A 23,387-nucleotide genomic window follows, 5' to 3' on the forward strand; every position below is an offset into this window, starting at 1 on the left:
CGAGGTATCGGGAAGGCTATGGCGGTGTGTTATTGGGGTAAAATTTGTGTGCACAAAAAAAAGTAAAGCTTCATTTTAAAAAATAACCGGGTAGATGTTAGTGATGTGCCCATGTCGATTTGGGCGTGCTTCGATTTTCCCTTTCGTCCGTCTTACCATTGGGCCCATTTTGCCTAAATCACCTGGCCGTCCTGGCTCTCCGCGCAATCCCATTGGTCCCTAAATGTTAATAAAAGACGATTTAATTCATATATTTTTTTCACGTTTAATTTGATAGACTTATTACCGGAAGGCCAATCGGCCCAGAGTCGCCCTTTTCACCTCTTTCGCCCTGTTTAAAATTCAATTAATTATGTGATATGATAAGAGGAAATAAGAGGACACATACCGCTTCGCCTTTAGTGCCATCGTTGCCTCTATCTCCTTTGATCCCAGGTGGGCCTTGTAGTCCAGAAGGTCCTATTGTAATTAAATAATTTAGCGATTGAAAATGATTCAAACTGAAACTAGAAAATGCACGTACCTGGTGGTCCTGGAGGTCCTGGAGCTCCCATAACCTATTCGTCCCAATGACAGACAGTGATTGTTTAATACAAACTATTTACGTGGCATAATGAAGTTGATGTTGTTGACTTACAACTTCAGTGAGGACTCCATCGATTGCGCCATCCCCTTGCTGAAAATGAAAACAATTTTGGTCGTTATAAATAGAGAAACATTGTGAAGCTGATGTGTTAAAGAATGGATATTAAAAATGAGGGGGTGTTAAATTCAAAGCGACTAAAATACAAGTCAGATCTTTGTCATACGACCATGAAACAAAGGTCAGATTCAATTCAATTATTCACAGCATTCAAAACGAGCTTAGAAAGAAATGCCCTTCAACAAGCGGACCATCAAGCTACAAAGCAAAGTGACGTGCACTACTATAAAACATTCAGCTTACTGCAGTACAGGTATCTTACCAGAACCGAATAATACAATTAAACAAAAAAGCAGGAGTCTAAACAGTTTTGATAACAGCGTACGGACTTTCATGTTTTTTTTGTTTTTGTTTTAAAGGCACAAAAGGTTTTCAACAGGTAAAATTATGAGTTGCATTTACAGATCGTAAAAAAAAGTATGAAATTTACCTGTCTTCTCCTGAGTTTTTTGTATTTCTGTGCATCGCATTGGGGTTTTTGGTCCATCATAGAGAAGTGGAAGAGAGCACCGCAGACCAAAAGACAAACGTGTTGCGTTGTTTTTGAATGAGGAAATGAAAGTAGAAAGAGAAAAAAAACAAAAAACAAACAAACAATAAAACGAATGAGAAGAGTTTTGTGATTTTCAATCAAATTATCAGGAAAATGGCATGGACAATAGCACTACATGCGCTTTCAATCAATACGCTAATCCAAGCCTCTATTTGACGTTATGCCTCATCTAAAATGTCAGTAGATTGAGACAATCAAATGCAAAAGGAACCTGGCCAATTCCTTTGTGTGCGTCTTGCCAATGGCACAGGAATAAGTGTAAGAGTAAGATGATATTCAAAGAAATTTGGTGATGCAAGAAGAAAATCCTAAGGTGCCAACGCCTTGCAATGATATACGAAACTGGCAGTCACATGTAAAAAAAAAAAAAAAAAAAAAAACTACTTTTCGAAACACCTGAGGAAGAAGAGGCGAAACAAATTCATCGAAAAATGTGGCGGTTGGTTAAAGAGAAATTAGGATTTGAGGAATGATTGGAAAATAAGCATTGGCACGATCGACTTACTCGTTTGAAAAGACCTTGTCTGCCAATCGACTGTGTCGTTGTTGAGAAAAAAATTCAGAGAAAAGAAAACCGGAGAGAATCTCAAATGATTACGGTTTCCTCTTTTTTTTTCTTTTCTTTAGCCTTTAAGGAACATATTTTAATACTACGTTGCTATTCCCCCAAAACCCTGACGACGGCACACTATTTGAAGAAAAGCAATGATGGCGCATCTTTGTGACTGGCGAGCCATATGCGGACGAAACGTTGTTTTTTTATATAGCACATGATAAGAAACACGTAGAGAGACTTTGAATTTGGGGTCAAACATTACCGACTCTCCTTTGTCGCCCTTCTCTCCCCTGACGCCAGGATAGCCCTGTTTTCAAGAGAAAGAAAGGGAAAAAAGTTAAATAGAATTGTCGCGACCTCATCGCATGAATTTTTTTTGAGTTGCGATAACGAAAATTGAAAAAAAAAGGAGGGAGGAGGAGGGAAAGAATAGAATAAAAGATATAACATAAGGGGCGACAAGAAACAAACCGAAGGGGGAGGATATTCCTCGACTACTTACAGGTGGTCCAGGTAAACCGGGGGGTCCCATCAATCCTGGGGGACCGATATCGCCGTACTCGCCTTTCTCGCCTTTAGGTCCCGGTTGTCCCTGTTGCATTCAGACGTGGAACATCACAATGAAAAGGAAAAAAAAGGTGTGTGGATCAATGTTTCGCCTTTCGCGTCATCATGTTAAGTTGGCGATTGGATTCTTTTATTAACACGTACCGGTAGACCTGGCGGTCCCTGAGCTCCCACCTCGCCGTCGTTGCCGTCGGCACCTGGTGGTCCACGAAGTCCACTTTCACCTTGCACGCCTTAAAAATAAACGATTTATTTTCGAGTCTTGAATAATTTGGCGGTTCTTTTTTTTAAAAGGGCAAATCTCCACAAGCTAGTGCTTTTTCAGTTTGATAGATGGCATTACCTGGCAGTCCCATGTCTCCTTTCTCACCCTTTTCACCGCGATAACCGCGTTCGCCGACCTCGCCCTTGGGTCCGGGCAGTCCGGGAGCTCCGCGTTCAGCAGCTTCGCCTGACTCTCCCTATTTTTTTTTTATGTTAAAGAAATAAATTCAAGTTTTAGAATTTTTTTTAAAAGCTGTCAACAAGTTGACCGCAACAATCACGATGCGTTTTCTGCGCTCAAACCGCAAGCCACAAGCGTAGTAATATAAAACGGGACAGAGAAGCGGCCAAACAAATTCTTCTTTTTTTTTTTCATCATCGTGAATCATGCGCATGGCCAAAACGAGGAAAGTGTTGAGTGACACATGAAATAAAGCTTCAACGTGCTATGTAGATGCAGCTGGGAATATTTTCGTTTTCAAAAATAGAAGGAAAAAGGAGAGGCTTGGTTAGCGTTGAATGAATAGCTTGTTACTTACTCCAACCTATGGAAGGATGTTATGTTACAACTCCTGCAACAACAGAACAAGGGTTGGGCTAATACAACATTGTGTGTACACAGTATTTGAAGGGGAAAAAAAAACTCAAGTGGCATAAACGAGAAAAACGAGTTAGTTGGATTTGTGAATAATAAGCAGCCGACTGATGTGCGTCCGGAAGGAAATAGTAAAAAAAATAAATAGGGGATATAACATGACACTGTGAACGCAGTACAATTATACGACACCGACCAAATAAATATGAGATAAGACACCGATCACTAAAACGAGCTAAAACACTAATAGTAATACGCATATATGTTAATGTGTAACACAATCCGCCATAGCCCCCTTTCCGTCCATACAGAACCCGATCCATACAAATAATAGGGTTAATAATCTTTTGCGTGTGTTAAACGACACCGAAAGCCGTTATACATGTCTACATGTATGTTAGACACCAAAAGGGTTTGAAAAGAATCGAAATATACATTGATACAAGGCTTATTATGCATAAACTCGAGGGACGTGTAAGACGACCCTCGCTAGATGCTTTTTAGAATTTGGAATTGCTTCAAGAATCAAAACTACTAAATGAAAGGGACCAAAAGGAAACTTACTCGTTTGCCACGTTTGCCCCGAGCACCTTTTTCTCCGTCACGGCCAGGTGGACCAATTGCTCCCGCTTCTCCTTTTTCGCCGGGCACACCTATTTATCGAAATGGGAATCACGTGAATAGATAAGATAGAAAATAACAGTTTCTTTTTCCATTTTTCAAAGTCATTGACGTACCTGGAGCTCCTGGTGGTCCTGAATGGTGAAGAACGTGATTGGATAAAAATTTTAGATTGCTCATTCTTTGAATTGTTTGATTATATTGTACCTGGTGGGCCTTCGACGATCCCGCCGGGGAAATTCTTACCGTCGACGTTCACGATCGGTCCGCGATCACCCTTTTCGCCCTGTCAGTAACAACGGACTCACTCAATTATCTTTCTCGTTGTAAAACAGCAATTTTTTGAATGTAACTCTCGATATATTATGCGAGATGAGTTGTGAATGGACTTCTTTTTTTTTTTTTTTGTTATTAACGATATTCGGACTATGTTTATTGCTGGATTTATTAGGTACATATATATATATTGTATATCTACCTTAGGGCCAGCTAAGCCAATCATTCCTGGCGCTCCGGGAAGTCCGGGAGCTCCTGGGGCACCCGGGAATCCTGGTTGTCCAGCATCTCCCGGTTGTCCAGAGTCACCTGGGGGTCCTGATCGACCGTCAATACCAGGCAAGCCGGTCGGTCCTGTGAAAAAAAAAAAGAAAAAAAAAACAATAGGGCGATATTTTATAAGAAACGTTATAGTGATCCATTATTGACATCGTTTTGCCAAAGGTCCATGGATTGAATTTCTCTCAAAATAGAGGCAAATTGAAGTTAATTTACCTGGAGGACCGGGCGGTCCAGGGGGTCCAGGGTCTCCTGGTTCACCCTATAAAGAATACCGCGTGAAAGGCGTACAACAGAAAAATATGATTAGAATCAATCAATCAAGAAAGGGTTTGATGGAAGGAAAAAAAAAAAAGGTTTAACAAAAAAAAGCAGTTTTAGTCAAAGTAAAAAGCAATCAAAATCTTGTCTACTATAGTCAAGGCCATCACTTGATAGTTGGCTGGTCAAAACTAAAAAGAAGAAGAAGAAAAAACTAAAACAACAAAAAGGGTTGGTTTGGCTGTAGCCCTTTCTTGTCCAGAAATCCTGCTTCTCATTAGGAGGGCAATAGATATTTTTATTAAATTTTATGTTACAAAGGAAAAAGATGGTACACCCTCCATAACCTGTTCTACTAATATTAGTGGTCTAATATAAAAAAGAGCGAGATTGAGAGAAAAAAAAAAAAAAAGAGAACATTAAGGAATCGATTCTCGTCAGTCGATCTTATTGTACCTTGAGCATCAGTATCGACTCCGGATCAATGTTGAAGCCCAAACCTTTCAGACCCTGTACATAAGAAAAGAAACATACAAAACAAGGGCAGGTGAAAGGGCGTGCATTTCTACTGCTGTCATACATGTGACTATATTAGGTATAATTTGAATGAACAAACGCCGCCAAGTTTCGCTGGAGGATTTTATAACAGAAAACGAAGGCAAAAGCAAATGATTGGTGATATGAAAATGTTCGACAGGTACTTGAGAAATTGCATATCTTAAAATGTAAGAGAAAGTGACCTCGACTGCAATAGCCGCAAACATTAATTTTATATTCATTCTTTTTTTTTTTTTTTTTTTTTACTGGAGGGGGCTCTTTCTACGATGTTTTATCTTTGAAATCAGAGAGCTATTTTTCTTTGTTTGTTTTTATTTCTTTTTGCTTCGGTCAGCGTGCAGGTGCAATTCGAATTGCAATGAAAAAAGAAACCGATTCCCAAGACTTGAAAGACCAAATTTGGAAGGTTGTCGAGTTTTTTTGTTTTTTTGTTTCTGCATTGATGTTGCACTCAAGATCATCTCCCACCACGGCCAATGTCGACATTCAGACGGTTCGAATCAACTGTGCATTAAAACCCCATGCCCTGAAGCCAAGAAAGCGGCTAACTCAAAGCCAAGGTGATGCAGCAAAAGGTGAGAAACAGAAAATTGTACAAGCAAAACCCAAACTACAAAGTCGTGCGGTCGTAAGGATGAGTTCATTAGTTTTCACCTTGACCATGTAAACGGTGCCATAGCCGAAGAGATCGGCGTGGGTCGTCGTAGATACAGAGCGCTTGATGTTCTGCTGCGCATCCGATAATGACAAGCGTCCCAGCACCAGAGCCGATTCAAAGATTCAAAGCGACATGCATTTTTTTTTTTTTTTAAAGAAGACGAAAGAAAAAGAGACATAGAGTTATAGCGTTAGCCAATGCAATTGAAAAACAAAGATTTGTTAACTCCGAAGAAGAATAAATTCTTTTAAGTGAATTATGAATCGCGTAGCGTCACGAATTTTAGAATGGAACGATGACGTTGGCAGCTTCACTTTGGCATACGCCGTTTCTTTACACACAGGGAGAAAAAAAAAACGCATCATAATCTAAATGAGAAAACATTGTTAACACAGTCAAAACTAAACAAGCGGTCTTTCCAACTATTTAGACGGTTTTTGATCCACTGACGATGCATTTAAAACACATTCCTCTTGTCGGATATGAATCCAGTTGATTACAAAGAACCCGGGTGTGTTAATAGCGATGCCTTGGGCCAATGATTAAAGCGTTCGTCATCATTATTATCATTAATTTTTTTTTAGTTGGAAAATACATTGGAGAGGATAGCAATTGCAGTCCCTTTTTTTTTTTTTGTAAACGTGTTAGTCGTCTACCAGCATAAATACCTTAGATGTGGATAGCAGATCGTAACCGCTGTTGCCCGTTTCGCCTTTGATGCCCTTCTCGCCGGGACGACCCTATCGCAAGAATTCAAGACACAAATAACAGTGATATACATGAGGGCAATCAGATAATATAGAGTATTTGCATTGTTATTGCTCTATCTAAAATGAAAAGGAAAAGATAACTAAACTAAACGGTTGGTCTTAATGACAAGAATTTGTTTTTTATTGTCCCCAATGTTATTCCCCGGGTCAGTTGAAAACATTCCGGTTACGGAATGGTTTAAATGGATAGAGAAAGCTCGACAGATTTAGGCTGATTTTATCAGATAAAATTATTTATTGTTTTTTTTTTTTTTTTGTTTTAATAATTTTTTTTTTTTTTTTTTTTAAAGCAAAGGAATGCGGGTGAAGGGAACTGATGAGCGCGCAGAAGCATTAGGGAAAACTTACCGGTTCGCCTTTCGGCCCATCTAACCCAATAGGGCCCTGCAATAGCAGTAAAAAAAAAGATAATTTTTAGTATTAAGAAAAAACAAAAATTACGTGTTAAAAAAGCATGATTAAAGTAAATGAAGTTAAACGCTACAGAAGTTTGTGTTACGTTCCATCGACTACAAGATATAACAGCAAATACCAGAAAGCTCCAACACCAAATGATTTATGAACCAGAAAACACGTGTGTTTTTTCAAGACAAGAAATCAACATAGATAATGTGTCCGACAAACTGATGATGTCAAGACAGTACACCAGGTGAAAACTAATACCTAAATATATACATATATTTTTGTCTAAGCATTTCTTGTTAATCTAAAACAGAAATTTCATTAGTGCTGATTTCAGCGTTGCACACACACACAGTCCCGAAACACGAGAAAAAAACCTATATATACGTTCATGGCTCGTGTGTTATACATCCCGCATTTTGGACGCAAGGAAAAATCATCAACCAGTTGGAGCCGCTCAGCTCTGGTTTATTTTGGATCAACCAAAATAATCGTACAGAAAAAAAAAAAAAAAAAAAAAAGAAAAATCATCACAGCTGACGGGCTTTTGACGTCAGGGTCGAGCCCCTCACCAGTGAATGTGATGTAATAAAATGAAATAAGGAGAGGAAAAGAGATCACGAACCGCGTTCTATATACCCATGGCAGCTAATATCGAGAAAACGTTGCGCATTAGGGTAGAAAAAGAGAGGCGAAAGACGTAGAACGATGGATGGGAAAAGTTTGTGTTACCCCCTGGACCCCATGGCATAGACGAGTAAGTGAAAGGTGGAAAAAAAAAGAAACAGCTCGCTAGGGAAGGCCGTATCCGCTTGAGACGTGTTAGTATATTGATTTGACTTAACAAGGAAGACGTTGGAAAAAGAACTAATAGTCGAAAATCACGAAAACTAAGAGAAGATGATTTCCCTTTTTTTTTTCTTCTTTAGAATGAGGGAAAATAAATATAATAACAAAAAAAAAATCAAAAAAGCACATCCACCAACCGGAAAACCCGGGTAGCCTCGTGCGCCAGTCAGTCCCTGTAAAAAGAAACATAAAAAGAAGGACGTTCGCTGTGTTGAAAATATCGAGAAATTTTTGGTGGAAATTCGCTTTTCTAATAAAGAACCCCCGTGTTTTTCGTTTAAATAACTAAATTCAATTCAGCTCTAAGAAACAATAAGAATATTGACAAAAGCAATTTTGCATGTTTGACGTCACACAACACCTGAGAATGTCGACTATTTTTTTCACAAAGAATTTGTCGAGAATAAATGCGTGCCTTCCAAAACGTCACACAAAGCCACACAACAATTTCAAAGATAAATCAGTTTTAAAAAAAAAAAGTGTTTTACTTACAGGAAATCCGTTTTTGCCGATTGGTCCAGGAAGGCCCTGCACGTCGATGAAAAGCGAAAAACCGAAAAAAGAGTGTTGTTACACATCGAAATAAATACATTTTGGGGGGGGGGGGGAACGAAAAGAACTTTGACACGTCATGGCCGGCCAAAACGAAACGACTAGATTAGCATCAGAAAAACCGAGCCGTCACAAACCAAAGAAGGAAGAGTGGGGGGTTGAAAAATCTTCCCTGAAGCTCTGACAATAAATCAGGGAAAGAGAAAAAAAAAACCGAGTTGTTCGGCAACGCCGATATCCATCTAGGATCTACGTGTCAGTGAACAGATGCTAGATCCCTACGCCCCCCAATTCCTTCCTCAGTAAAGGAATAAACAAGCTCAATCAGATCAGTTGAGCCCGTCATCAGCATTATAAATATCAAGATGTTTGTGTTAGCCAATAACATTACTTTGGAAAGGTCGAGGGGTACAAATAGAAAATGAAAAGAAAAAAAGGAAGAGAATATTTTTTTTTTTTTTTTAATTCTATTTTGTCTGCCGTTTTGCTTACCGCAACTCCAGGTTCTCCAGCGTCACCTTTCTGACCGCGTTTGCCTCTCTTGCCCGGCGGGCCAGCTGGACCTGAATGTTCGAAAAAGAAAAAAACAAAATTTGGCATGAGGACGATAGAAAAAAAATGATTTGAATAGTTTGAACACGTACATGTGATGCAATTCATATAGTTAGGTAAACGGACGGAAAGAAAGAGGGAGGACATGTAAAGTAAGAACAGCCCATGAAAAATTTTGTTTCATTTTTTTGTTTTGTTGTGTGTTCTTATTCCCCGACTGCCCTTTTGTTTTTTTTTACAACGCCGCTCATCATGCAATTCAAACTGCCTTTCATCATCATCATCAAAAAGGCATGGAAACCAAAAATTAAAGAGAGGGTGGAGGACGAAACTTATTCATCAACAGGATCTTTGCATGGTCGGCTTTACAGGTTTTTTCCTACAGGTGAAATGATGGACAAGGATGATGAATGTGTCGGGTGAAATGATAGGCAGACGCACATAACCAGAGGCATAGGAACAGTGTGACTATTACAGGGGAAAGCAAAAACAAAAACAAGAGAAAAAAGGAAAAATGATGAAGACACGCAATCGCATCATCGGTGTGACTTGTTGTAATGGCCGTGATGTGGGGCTCCCCCGCTCACGTAATAGATCCTCCGCCGGTATTTATTATAACTCCTTTTAAAAGGTCAGGTGAGATCCATCAGAAAAACTGTATGAAAACGCACCTGTCGTTTTTGTTTTTTTTTCTTTTCAAAAGCTGCATGCGTTTATAAACTCATTCTCAGTTACGAGTTTATTTGTCGGGCCGAACAGCACAGAAAGAAAACAAAGGCAGCGGCGGTTCGAGTGGATAGCCCCATCCGATCGGAATTCGAAAATTTGTTGTTTTTTTTTACCATCAACAACCCTGTTGGGGGTAGTCAGTAATTGAGATGTTTCATCGACGAAGACCGAAAAGCCCCCATTATTTACATTTTTTTCATTATTATTAATAATCATTTGACATGGATGATCCGGGTGTTAGTGATGGAGCAACAAGCTCCTTGTACGTGTGCCTATTAGTCCCCTACCTGATCGTTTAAAAGAACAGCCTTGTAAATCATTCGAAATTCTTCCTTTGAAAAGACAACGAATTGATGGTGTATAGCTAAACAAAGTTTGATTACAGTCCTAATGTGATAAAAAGGAAGGAGGCCAATCCGCAGTTTTGACGTGAAAACGTTCATTCGAAATGATGAAGACATCAAAGAACGTGACCTACTCTTTCCTCTCAATAGCCCACGGTTTTTTTTTTTGCGTCTTCTTCTTAACGAGACGAGCATCTGCTCGTTATGAGAGCCGCGCTATTTTTCCAAGGGCGCAAGTCAATTGCGAGCCAACACATCACCAGAGCTCGCGGCCACGATGGCCTTTCAGTCTAAACCAGCAGTTTTCAACCGTCCAACGCTAGTTAGACGGTTCTGTTTGGCTTGGCTACTAGCGGGACCGCAGTCGTTGCATCATCTAAAGTGTTTCGGCCCTTTTCTTCTATTTACTTTTCCTTTTTCTTTTTTTTTTTTTTTTTTTTTTTTGGAACGTCAGCTTTAAAATTAGCACGTCCATTGCAGATCGTTGACAGCAGCTTCATTTCAGTGTTTATTGACAACCAGACTAAAACCAAAAGCCAAAAAGCAATTTGTTTCAACGAGATAACCGATCAAATGAATTGTGTGTTATCTCCGAGATTCAGTTCCAGAATTTCAGAAAATCGTTGTAGGTTAAAATCGTTTCATTGCATTTCAACGTGATAGGAGTTTCACGTAAACGAACAGCCCCCCCCCCCCAAAAAAAAAGGATTTTAGAGAATGTTAGAACTGCTGGGACCAGCTGCTACTGGTCTGGCATAGCGAGAGAGTCTCTTCAAAGTCTTTTTTTTTTTTTTTTTTTTCGAAATGGATGAGGGTATAAGTGGGCGATGCCCCGGCGGAGTAGGAAAAAGTTCTTTTTTGGACCGCAACGCGTTGCGGAGAGCATGCGGCCAAAACATCAGACCAGTTTGTACTAAATATACGGCGACTGCTGTCTATAGCTTTCCGCTCCCTGGACGACAAGCCAAGAAAGTGGAAGATCTTCGGAGAATTTCCTTCTCGCCCACTTTCTCTCTATCACTGATCGCTTAAATAATCCCCTTTCTTTCACGTCGTAAAAGGCCTAACGTGTCAACAGCTATTACCGTTTAGTCCATTAAGTGTCACGACCGGCTATAAAGAACATTTTCGGGCTCTAGTCACGCCAGCTACTTTTAGACCAATAGAACAAAGTCAATACGAGACAGACAAAGTGTGGCATACAAATTGAAAAACAGAAAAACAAAAAATGAGTGAAAGTTAATTCAATGAAATCAATTACGAAATGCGTGTGTGTGTGTGTGTGTACACCGGTTGTATACACGTAATTATAGCACCGACATGTTTGTTCTGATCGACCGGAGCCCTTCCAATCACTCTTTTTTTTTTTCCTCACATGTATACACAAACAGAGGGGGATAATTCAATGAGCGATAAATTTTTAAAAAAATCAAAACAAAGGTTTTTTTTGTTTTTTTCTTTTGCTTGAAATATCATCTGTTCGTGATGGATTACCAGCTGAGAGCTATGGAAAATACTGTCAGTGTTTTTTTGTTTTTTTTCGCTCCATCTTCCACGATTTCTAGACACAAGGTGCGAGACCTTCGTCCAAGCTCCTGGATGAAGAAAACCCTTTAAGGGAAGTACTCTTGGTTGCACATTAACAATAGCCATATACTCTTTCAGCTGTGGTTTTTATTTTGGCTACTTGCCGCATGCACTAACTGTTCACAGAAACCCCCCCCAAAAAACAAGAGAAAACAACTCGCCATGTGAACTGTAATTTCCCTTTTCTTTTTTAAAGAGATTGCTTGTTCTTCTACGAAAGGTTCAGGTTTCTTCACGTATATATATATAAGCTTTTTCCGTTTGCGCATTGTGGAAAGAGAAGAAAAAAAAAGAAAAAAGAACAGTGAGCCGCCCTTTTGGCCGTGTTTGCTCCAGGTTCTGTGGAACGTCTCGATGCCAACACAGGCACTCGGGATTCAAATGGTTTTGTTTCTCCAAGTGGCTCTATTGACTGACGTACGGTTTGTTATTTTCTTAACCGCGGGAGCTGTTGTCTCCAGCTCGAGGAGAACGACGCGGGACTTTTTTTCTTTTTCTGGAAGACCAAAAAGAAAAAGCAGAAAAGAATTCGAAAAAGAAAGTCCTTGTCTCTTTTTTTTCCTAAGTGGCTATTGCCAAACGAACGAATCGCTGAGGCAGACCGTTCGTGTTCTTTTGCTCTACTTAATGCTTATATACGTCGGCTGTCTATGCAACCAAACAAACGAAGAGCTAAAAGAAGGGGAACAACATCCTTTCAGGATGAATGAACCCAGCACGCGTACGCCCGGCCTAGCCAGAAGGAAACACACAAAAAGAAAGAAAACTTCAAATAATGAGAAAGCGAAACGGAGTCGGTCACGTTCTTGGGACTGGTCTGTTTTTTTTTTGGGCGTGGCCTACAGTCGATATGAACGGGGTCAGCAGCAGGGCGTTGGGTGCCACCACAAATGAGCTAGTGAGCATACATCTATACAATCTACACTTCATATAAACGAAATGGTTCGTCCCGCGTGTCGTGATTGCAAAGCACACCTGTGGAGCTTCGATGAAATACAAGATACCCCCACCAACTCTATGCAGAAATCTCTGACTGCGACCGGTTGAGTGTAAATGGCCAGGTGATAAAACACAATCAACAAAAAAAAAAAATGGGAAGAAGAAATATTAATAAGAAATGACAGAAACCATTCAACTTTGCAATCACATTGTTTTTTTTTTTTTAAACGCGTGTGCTTCAACACGAAAGTCGTAAATTCCATTTTCCATTTCTGCGCAGGCCAAAAATTTTGAAAAGCGAACATGAGTTACGTACGCTCGTTACACGTCAACCAAACGAATACTCGGAAGCGAAGTAGAAACAAAAAAATGTATGAACACGACTAAAGAGAAAGAATTGAACGAAGCCCTTTAAATGAGAATCGCACGAGCCAGCGGGGCGAGTGATGGATGGACTTGATAAAGGATGCTGCTTAACAATTCAAACGTGCTTAATGTTTTTATTTTTTTAGTTTATTCGTGTTATAGGTGCTGCAACATCAGGGGAAGCCAACAAAGATGAATTGGAGTTAGTGCCTTGTTATTAGCGCTGTCTGTTTGGCGTGAGCATCGTGTACACGCGCGTGTAGTTTAGATTTTCTTCGGCCGTTTTTTTTTTTTTGCATTTTTTTCTTTTCGTTTTAAGTTTTTGTTTTCCTCATTTTTTTTTTGTCTCAATGAGGCGTTTGGATAATTTTTTTTGTGTCTTCACCTTTTTAAATTTTTTTTTTGTTTTGTTTTATCGACAAGGAAAGGGCGTGACGGAAATTGTGCCGTTACGAAATCCGCACAGCGCGCGCGCACTTTTATTTCCCTCATTGAAAATGCCGGTCGACAGAGAAAAGGAAGGCCTGGACACACTTTTGTGCCATGAATCCCGAAAGAAATGATTATTTTTTTTTTATCAATATTTCTTTGAGGGAAAAAGAAATCATTCGACCGAAACGACGGCATATCCTGTGCAACGAACAGAACACGAACGTGGACATATCAACCGAGAACCTCAATTTCGTTTTGGAATCAAACTGTTTAGGAGAATGACATTTTTCGAATAGAAGCCGTTGGCATTTGGACCCGTAAAAAAATAGAAAGGAGAGTAACGCAGTGATTTACAATTTCGTGTAGTCCCGTTGCCGCTACAGGGCCAATTTCTCTGAACGAAAATGGTTATTTTAAACATTGTTAGATATGCTAAAAGAGAGACATCAGCTGCTAGTGTTGCGTACGAACGTAAACGCTCAAATCGAGCAGCCAACGATTGTTGGCTGTCTCTATTTTTTCCTTTTCTTTTTAAAATCTTTCAGCTATGAATATACGTGACCGCTTAAACATATTCATACGGTGGTATAGCGGTCGTAGGGAAAACTAGTTTCTCCCGCACGCACCATTCATTTAACGAAGATGCATTCGGCCTAAGGCTAAACATCTCACGGCTTGAATATGTTTTGCCTCTTGCCAGAACCAAACACACCATTCACATTTCAAAAAGGTGGGAATCTCTTGGAGAAAAAAAAAAAAAATACATCTTTGCCTGATCCTTTTAACATTTAAAGAGGCCCTGTCTCCTTCTCTTTCTTTTGGTCTTTGCTTGCTCCTTCTTTTTTTTTTTCATTTCTTTCTCAAAAAGCCAACACCAGAATCAGAAAGATGATAACTGGATGAATGTAGAGGAACTTGGAATGTTTGCTCGCTGGATGATGGATCAGCTCCAAGTGGCAGCTGTCTCTCTTCCCTTTTTTTTCTTTTAAATGTAAAGGGTATGCATCAACGAAAAGCATCCGCCCCTTGTATATAAAAACCTCTGCTGATTTCTAGTATCGTTTCAATAGATCTCATTCCAGGACTATTCGTTCGTATGTGCATTTTTTTTTTCTCCCTCCCCTTCATCCGCATATTGGACGATGTCCTATTTCTTACATGTGCCGACAAAAGATTACAGTTCATCTTTTTTTGCATGTTGAAATGGTACATAACACACCCCATTGAAATGGAAAAAAGAAGGCGGATACAAGCCCCCCTTACGATTATCGCGATTGTTACGCTGTTACCTGCAATGTCCTCCACCATCGGGCAAATGTCGCAAACTGTACGCAGCTGGAACACATCTGGTTTTTTTCTCTTTAGCCATTCGAGCATCAAGATACAAGCGGTGAATGGTTAAGTAGTAGGAGGTCCACCTAGCTTATCTCACCTATTGAATCATGTTTTCATGCATATAATTTTGTGCTATTCTGAACACAGGAATCTTTTTTTTTTTCTTTTTGCCCGTCTAAAAAAGAACTGAATGGCTTCGAGAATTCCATCGACATGCCCTAACAGTTTTTTTACACGACATGTTCGTTTCAGTCTTCTTCCTTTTTTTTTTTTTTTTTTTCTAATCTGCTGAATGATAGCAAAGGGCTGCGCATTTTTTCTTTCCAGCTCTAACCAGAAACAGACAACAAAAAAAAAAAGGGGGAGGTTGAAAAGGACCTTTTGTCCTTACCACCACACGCCAGACTTCTCATGACGAAAGAAAAGGCAATGAAGAAGAAACTCGACTAAGCAACTGGGAACAATCGGCAAAAAGTCAGGAAACGACTTCTCTTTTTTACTTTGAAATGAAGGGGGGGGGGGGGGGGGCTGCTACTCGATATATTTACGAGCCCCACAAGCAGAACAGAAAATGGCATGCAAGAATTGTTGAAGCCTTTCGGCTATTGGCGGAGGAAGATTCATGCACTCACGCTCTTATTCCCAATCAAATAAATCACTGGAAATGAGAAAAATGTTTGGGTTAAAAAAGAACAATTGAACAGCAAGGGTATCGGGACAAGTGAAGAAATAATTCCAGCAGCAGGGTGGAGGTTATGTTAAGTGAGGCGGACACGATGTGAAATATACAGGTGAGTTTTTTAAAAACATGTTATGGAAGAATATCCATCTCCTTCATTTTCATCGACACTGAGAGGAAAACAAATATACGGCAAAACAAGAAAAATCCTGACCTTTTCATTTAAATATGTATGTATTCTCGATGGAGTTTTTTTTTTTTTTTCCTTTTAAAGAAAGAAATGCCAAAACCTCTTAACTTGTTATTCACTCAGTTGAAAGAAAAGATTGCTGTGAAAACGCACACACCTTCGGGAAAAAATGGGTTTCGTTATATGTAAAGATTTTTAGAATTTTCAATACGTGGAAGAGGAAAAAGAAATAGACATATCTATATACAAATAGCTGTTTTTGTAAGTAGACGAGGGCTTGAGTGTGACGAATTATTTGACTTTGGTCCACGATTTGTTTTGGGTGGAAAAAAAAAAGGGCGGATGAGAGACAACACCGGAGGGGTTCAACGTGAAAAAGTTCACGAAGGAAGAGGCGAACGTTCATCGCCCTACGTCGCCACATGTGCAGCATTTGTCAAGCCTATTCTCCCGTCAAAGTCACGGCATTCCTCATTATAGCCGCAACCAAAAGCCCCTCGTCGCAAAGACATCGGCCAAAGAATTTCAAAAAAAAAAATAAAATAAAATGAAATAAAAGGAAAGAACTTTAAAAAAAAAATCCTCAGTTCTGTGTGAACTGTGTTATACATAGCTGAAGGACACGTGATAAATCAAAGCTACCCAACTCTTTAAGACCAACCTTTCCATCTAGTTCTCATATCAAAGCGGACAACTCGAAAACCACAGTGACTCATTGCGAGCCAGAGGGGTCCCTTTTTTTTTTAAATTATATACACCTCATTCTTAAAATAGCAAAAATGAGGCTTTAATGATTGCGAGTAGCACTTCGTTGTTATAAAGGTAAATTCAGGTGTTGATCCGGATGTGGGCAAAACACGCGTCGTGAGCCGTTCAATCCGATTAGCCGGCTCAACTATTTGAGCTTACGTTTTCTCATCATCTTATTATTTGAATTGCTTTTTTTTTTCCTTTTTTTTTAACGATAATTCCAGTGTTTTAAAGTCAAAGGTAAGAAACGGGTATAAGAAACTCTTGAAAGGAGTTAGCCATTTAGTGAAATGCGCATGTGAAACAGCTCATTATGTCTTGTTTTGTTTTGTTTTGTTTTTTTGTTTTTTTCCGCCGTGGCGTAATGATCGGTTTCGGCGTATTTCGTTCTCTCTATTTTGTTTTTTCACGTTCCAGGAGGCAGAGCAAAAGGTTGTCTTTTTTTTTTTTTCGCTTTTGTTGTCTCTGATGCGTAATGGGGTTATTTACCAGAGGCGCCAACGAAAGGCTTGTCGCTGGCAATCATTACCTCCATGATTACCAAGCCTTCATTCTTTTAAGTCTAGCAAAGAGTAGAGGATCTCTTTGCTGCCCATTTCGCCTCCCTTTATTTTGTCTACGCCGAAACGGGTCGAGTGTTTAAATTTAAAAAAAAACAAAAGCTTCTTGTTTTCGTTCTTTTCCTGTTTTTAAAAACCAAGTGTTGTTCTAGAGACAGAGACTCTTCTTTTTTTATTGTAACGGCCCGTTTGCTAAAACAAAGAAGAGTTAGCCTGATTCCCGTGCAAAGGCAAATCTATTTACACATTCCTCAAGAGATTCTCGTATTCTTTTGTTTGTTTGTTTTTTTGCTCAACCCGATTTTTTTGTTTCATTCATTTTCGATTCATCTTTGAGCAGAGGAGGTTGGCTCATCGGAAAAAACTCGAACCACACAGGAATGTTTTAACTACATGGTTATGATATGCGTATGGAGATTAAGCAGGGTCTCTCCGGCTGTGAATCGACACGTTTCTCTTTGATTTTTCGTTCGTTTACACATCACGACACAGCTGACAGGTAGACAGTAGAAAGAAAATGTGGGAATTAGTCAGCCACTCAACTTGTAAGAGTTTTGAATGACGGCAATGCCTTTTTTTGTTTTTTCCTTTTAACCATTTAGAAACGAAGAAGAAACATTCCGTTCTTCGCCAAGGGGAAAAAAGAAAAAAGAAAAGACAATTGGAAATTATTTTTCTTTGATTGAACGTGCGCTATTGTGTCAGTCAGAACGAACGCGTTAAAAGAAAAAAAAAAACATGTTGGAAGGTTATACACACGAAGAGGTCATCACTGCCATTTCAGGATTTACATCTTTCCTTCGAGTCGTGTTCTCTTTTGAAAGTCTTTTTTATTTTTAAATTTCTCCTTGTTCCCGCTCAATTTTTTTTTTTTTTTTCTGTGTGTGTTCAACTTCAATGGCCTATTTCGGCCTGTCTATTTTCTAATAATCTGGTGTTTGTGTGGCCCCTCAAAAAAAAAATAAGAATCGATGAGGCACTCCTCGCGGAGTCATGGCCCATTGAACCGTTGGCTCTTACAATGTAGGTAGACGGTTAAAATGCATTTTTAAAAATATTTTTTACAAGTATATACGTGTAAGGAACGAGCAAGTTATTGTTCGTGCTCCGATCACGGGCCGCTCTTCTACCCGCAACGACGGGGGTGCCGACCAAATGAGACAAAGTTGTCAGCGGGGAGTCGCTGCATCGCACACAGGGCACAAGACACGTAGATCCATTCAACCAACCGAGAGAAAGAGGCACACACACACAAAAAAAAAAAAAAAAAAAATGAAGGGGGAGGCAAAAGAAAAAAATTTCGTTTTTTTTTTTTTTTTTTGTTATTGTTAGGGGGGAAAGAGAAGTCGCCATTAGGCCTATAACATTCAAGGAGCGGCTAGAAAAAAAAAAAATTCTTTCTCCCCCCCCCCTCTTTTAAAATGACAGGGGAAAGGGGGAAAAGGCATAGGTGAACAAAAAAGAAAAAAGGTAGTTTTACAGCATTTTTTTTTTGGTCGCGTATTTTCTGTGCTGCAATAATAAGAGAGACGGACATGAAGAGTGGGCGAGCGCGGCGTCGCGATCTGTTACACAGTGCGCATTCTCCGCCTCATAAATATGCAATAAAAAAGCCCGAAAATGCCAACTAATAGTCGCCCCTTTCTGCCCATTTTTCTTTCGGTTTTTATTTTTACTTACGTCTATCAGGGAGTCCGTTAAACTGAGAAGAAAACAGACGCACACACAAAGACCCAACCCTTTTCTCTCTGTGATAAAAAAAGAGAGAAAGGACATTTTTCTTTTTTTTTTTTTAGAGAAGAAGCAACAAAATCAAAATAACGTTATGCCTTAACACGACAAGGATTTTTTATTTTATTTTGGGTTGTTGTCCTTCTTTTTTCTTGTTTTCTGGCCATCAAACAGTATTTTTGTGTTTTCCCTGTTTTGAATATTTTACAACACGAACCACACAAAGAGCAGTTTGGAAATCGAAGAAGGACATCAGACGCTTTGAGCTCCGGTCAAAGTCAGTCAGTGTCAATGTTTATATGAAGTGGAAGGGGAGACAACCTTCGGCGTGAGCTTCTCCCGGCTCCAGCAGCCGTATTTAATAACTGTATGCGAGCCGTGCGTAAGACGATCTGACAAAAGCGGACAAAGTTATGACATTTTATAAGCCTCTTCCACTTCTTCAAATCATTTCTTTTTTTGTTTTCAAGAACAAGAGAAGAAAAGAGAATTTTGAAATTTAGAATCGACAAGTAGTTCTTTTTTTTTTTTTTTTTTTTCGTGGTTTGGATTATTCCCGAAAAGAAAATGAAAACGGGATCGAAGACCAAAACAAAATGCTGCAGGGTATTTCTCAGTGACGTGGCTGTCGCCCGTCAGCGGTCTATTAGCCCCTTGTTGGGTGTGGTACTTATATAGAAATTCTGACGATGATGATAATCAGCTGATTAAATATATATATATTTTTTTTCATAAGAAAAAAAACAAAACAAAACAAAGGGGACCATTCCTGCTCCATCTGGCTGGCGCTTGTGATTATTACTCACGGTGAGAAGTTGGCGATAAAAAAAAATCCCAGTGCCATGGAACAACAACAACAACAAAAAATAAATGTACCGGTTTTCAACGCGTCCGGCTATCACCTGCACAGCGTAAATGAAAACAGACGGTTGAATGTATCGCTCTCATATGTCTTCTAATAACAAATAGTAGATCTTATTACATTTATATCTTTCCCTCCCCTCTCTCCCTCTCTTTCCATACCACCGTATCAAAAATCGTCATCCTGCTGGCCATGTATAGACAAAGTTAAAGAAAAACTTGCGTTTGTGTCTTGTTGACGGAGCTTAATTTTAACGTTAGTTTTCCTTTAGTTATCTTTAGTGTACATTTATTTTATAAGAGTCATCCCCCCGTGGCTCGTCTTCAAGGTTCATCCGCATCGAATAAATCCCGTGGCGCTATCAGGCCTCGCAGCTGCAGTTGGCGTGTATATACCCGATTTGTCGTGATCGACGCACGAGATGTCAACGTTTCTCTTCTTCTCGCCACACAGCCGACGTCCTTCCAATAATGTACACCTTTCCTCCCTCCTTTTTTTTTTTTTTTTTTGTTTCTAATATGGCCGTGTCTTAATGACTCACTCGGCCATTTTCAAAGGACTTTCTCTATTTTTCTTTTGTGTTTTCGTGTTGTCGTTTTTGTTTTCCCGTTAGAAGGTCTTAATGTCTGTTATAAACTGTGATTGAATCCATTGTTCAAAGCTGTTTTGTTTTTTTTTCTGGACGAAATCCAATGACCAACATTTTCCTTTTCTATCTATACTGTATATTTTAAAAAATATATATTTCGGTTTGTTTTTTGTTTTGTTTTTTTTCATATCTTTCCCGCCGGCTGATTGCGTCCATCACTAGCAGTCCCGTCTGGACATGAAAAAGAAAAAGAAAGAAGTTTTGGTACCTTGCCCACAAGGTCGTGATTGAGCTATAGCCCTACGGGTTACATCAAGTTATGGTGCTGGCATCAGTTTTTGGGCCAGTGTACGATGGAAAAAGAAAAACGAATGACTGTCCAACTACAGCGCTCTCCCCTCTATAGTATAACGGCCATGTTAGCCGAGCATGGACATGACAGACTCGATTTCTAGCTGGACAGTTATATACATGTGTGATTTCTAAACAAGTCGGGATATGTCATGCGCTGCTAGTGACATATCGTAAACGATGGTCAAACTGTTCGACGTCATTCCAATCATATTTTTTTTTTGGAAGGAATCGTTTTACTTTGAAAAAGAAGGTTTGGTCGTGTGACGGGCCAATGTTCGTAATGTACTCAACAGGTTGGCGGAGTCAAAGCCAAGGCCGTCAGATCCATCTTGCTGATCATTTCCATCGAGTCTATCCATCAGCCAGAAAATCAAACAGAAAATGTTTCTTTCAAAGCCTCTCTCCCTAACTCTACTGGCTAACTATTTAGTTTTATATTACGTTGGTTTTCGTTAGTTCCGGTGCCATACCCAGAATTTTTGAAAAAACAAATGGACTTCAAATTAGAATGTTATTAGTATTTACTAACTGCATTCTCTCGGCTATTTACCGTTCATTCCAAAACTCATTTTTTGTTTTTCTAAAAGCACGTCAAGGTATTTTAATAGCCCACCACCGTAGGAACTCATTAACCTGATGAGCATAGAACGAAGGCGCTACATACTTAATCCTCGTGTGCTTTGCGGGGGGGGTGGAGGAGTCTTTTCATCTCGCATTGATTTAATACGAGTTACTGCCAGCCGTTGGACTTGGGAAAAGAAGACGGCCCAAGTCACGAGATGATTGGGGAAGAGCTTTTGTTTTTTTCCCCATGTCTATACCTTCTATATACATGTGCGTGTTAGCAGCTGTAAGACACTATCCCCTTGATGAAGACGTTCGAAGCACACGGTGATCTATAAAAGCAAGACCCAAAATAACAACCCTAACAAGAAAATAGAGGGGGAGGCCTTTTAAGATGATGAAGTCCACCGGAAAAGACTCGCTTCTTTCGGTACGAACAACGAGAGAATGGATAGATTCATTTACCATAGCGTATATAGACATAGAGTTTACGTTGTTAGGCAAAGAGAGACGCAAAGTAACTCAAGCCAAACAACGAAAAAGAGGTAAGGATTTATCTTCTCCCATTTCTTGATCAAACTCACGCTATGTATACGGAAAGGGGTCGTCTGACTATCGAAGACAACGATGTGAAATTGTTATCAAAGATATTCTTCTTTATGTTTGGTTGGCTGGTGCCTTACGTCTACATAATCCCCTTGATCTTTCCTTTTGCCATTCGATCGTGGGGAAGAAGAAGAAAAAAACACAAATCTAATCTATTATCGGTCCCATTAATAGATGGCCTTTGTATGCGTCCCTCTTTTGTGTACCTCAAAGGACGTAGAGATGGAAGGCACACCACTAAACGACATCAACCGTAAGAGCCTAAAAAGACTAGCACTTAACGTCAGAACACGTGAAGCTATATAGACGCACATTGCTGAAATAACCTTGTCATATTACTGGGGGGTTAGCATTTCGTCCGTTTACAAAGTGCCCCCCCCCATCTATTCTCCATAGATCGATACAAGTTCATTTACTTTCTAAAGACTACCCCCCCCCCCCCCTTCCTTGGTTTTTTCTGTCTAACGGACCACATACGTCTTGTTTCGGTTGAAGAATACCTGTTCTTTTTTTTTGCTACAAAATTCTACGATGTTTTTTTCTTTGGGGTCCAAAACAACAGCCCCCCCCTCCCCTGGTGGGTCCAAAAAATGTTTCAGTTTCATGGTCATAGAGGCCCCACAAAGAGTGAGATGTTACTATAGACACATCATCTATATTTTATTCGAATAATAATTTACTTAGAGGGACACGTTACAGAGTTGAACATGCCGAGGCATTGAATAGGGATGATGAAATAATGGAATGAACGACTCCGTTTACACTCTTCAATAGGCGAGTAAATTGAGAGAATAAGAGACCGCAACTCCATTGAAAGGCTACATGTTATTCAAATGAAGATATTAAAATCTATAAGATAAATCGTGTTGCGTATGAACGCGCTATCCGGGATAACCGATTTTTTCTTTTACAATTATTCATAATTCTTTCGATGTGAGTTGGGGGGAGAGAGAGAGAGAGAGAGGGCGATATGAAACAGGGGAGAGAAACGGAATTATTACACGGGTCGATGGAGGTCGCCAGAGGGGGGGAAATTTCCATGATACGATTTACGAGCGCCGTTTATTTTTTTCTTCTCGACTTGACAAACGGATTATCCACTACCACCTTCTTATTCTCGTTCGTTTGGTCCTCATTTCGAGTCTATTGAACACGGCGTTTACATTCGAAAAAATGTCTTTATAAAGATGTTCTCTCATTCCCATAGAGTTTCAAATAAAAAAAAAAATATATCTTTAAAAAAAAAAGTTCGTATACAAGTCTTTTCCTGTGTTCAACCACCCGCGGCCGTGACGATACGTACAAACGTATGCGCAGCCCTGCAGTGAAATTCGTTCGGAGAATATGTTAGACATTACAGAACCTTTTCAATGTCAGGAAAAGTTTTCTTGCCTTCGTTTGACGGATGCAAACGTAGGCAACATAAAAAAAAAAAAAAACTTATATATTCCCCGTTTTTATACGTTCAGGTTAAAGTTATATAAAAAAAAAAAAAAAAGGGGCGAGAAGAAAATGAATTTTTCAAGTTTGTTTCTATGCTGGATGACGGCGAAAGAAAAATAAAAATTAATTCAGTATAAAAAAAAAAAAAGGGCGAAGATGGTGTGCGATGCCTGATCGATGGTCTCCCGGACCGCCCGGCCATAGGCCCGACATCCCCTATGTGACGTAACGTTCTCCCCTATACGTTGATGAAGAAGAAATATCTTTTGAAAAATAAAGAATCTCTTTTTCATATACACAATTTTTTGTAA

General features: G+C 39.5%; 1 protein-coding gene across 3 annotated transcripts in view; it reads right to left on the reverse strand.

Moving 5' to 3' along the window:
- The window catches only part of LOC130698506 (collagen alpha chain CG42342-like), a 47,752-nt gene that overhangs the window by 2,800 nt on the left and 21,565 nt on the right, over positions 1 to 23,387 (reverse strand). For all 3 annotated transcript variants that reach the window (XM_059494717.1, XM_059494715.1, XM_059494714.1), the window contains exons 2-24: positions 8,957 to 9,027; positions 8,405 to 8,440; positions 8,050 to 8,085; positions 7,010 to 7,045; positions 6,560 to 6,631; positions 5,888 to 5,962; positions 5,132 to 5,185; positions 4,631 to 4,676; positions 4,338 to 4,489; positions 4,067 to 4,145; positions 3,976 to 3,993; positions 3,803 to 3,891; positions 2,723 to 2,840; positions 2,524 to 2,612; positions 2,315 to 2,404; positions 2,075 to 2,119; positions 1,762 to 1,791; positions 1,134 to 1,160; positions 638 to 676; positions 524 to 557; positions 389 to 459; positions 287 to 331; positions 157 to 219 (exon numbers count right to left, since the gene is read on the reverse strand). In XM_059494717.1, coding sequence (XP_059350700.1) covers positions 157 to 219; positions 287 to 331; positions 389 to 459; positions 524 to 557; positions 638 to 676; positions 1,134 to 1,160; positions 1,762 to 1,791; positions 2,075 to 2,119; positions 2,315 to 2,404; positions 2,524 to 2,612; positions 2,723 to 2,840; positions 3,803 to 3,891; positions 3,976 to 3,993; positions 4,067 to 4,145; positions 4,338 to 4,489; positions 4,631 to 4,676; positions 5,132 to 5,185; positions 5,888 to 5,962; positions 6,560 to 6,631; positions 7,010 to 7,045; positions 8,050 to 8,085; positions 8,405 to 8,440; positions 8,957 to 9,027 — 1,415 coding nt within the window. The remainder of the gene's footprint in view (positions 1 to 156; positions 220 to 286; positions 332 to 388; positions 460 to 523; positions 558 to 637; positions 677 to 1,133; positions 1,161 to 1,761; positions 1,792 to 2,074; positions 2,120 to 2,314; positions 2,405 to 2,523; positions 2,613 to 2,722; positions 2,841 to 3,802; positions 3,892 to 3,975; positions 3,994 to 4,066; positions 4,146 to 4,337; positions 4,490 to 4,630; positions 4,677 to 5,131; positions 5,186 to 5,887; positions 5,963 to 6,559; positions 6,632 to 7,009; positions 7,046 to 8,049; positions 8,086 to 8,404; positions 8,441 to 8,956; positions 9,028 to 23,387) is intronic.

Source organism: Daphnia carinata, chromosome 3, assembly GCF_022539665.2.
Source record: "Daphnia carinata strain CSIRO-1 chromosome 3, CSIRO_AGI_Dcar_HiC_V3, whole genome shotgun sequence".
Taxonomy (NCBI): Eukaryota; Metazoa; Arthropoda; class Branchiopoda; order Diplostraca; family Daphniidae; genus Daphnia; species Daphnia carinata.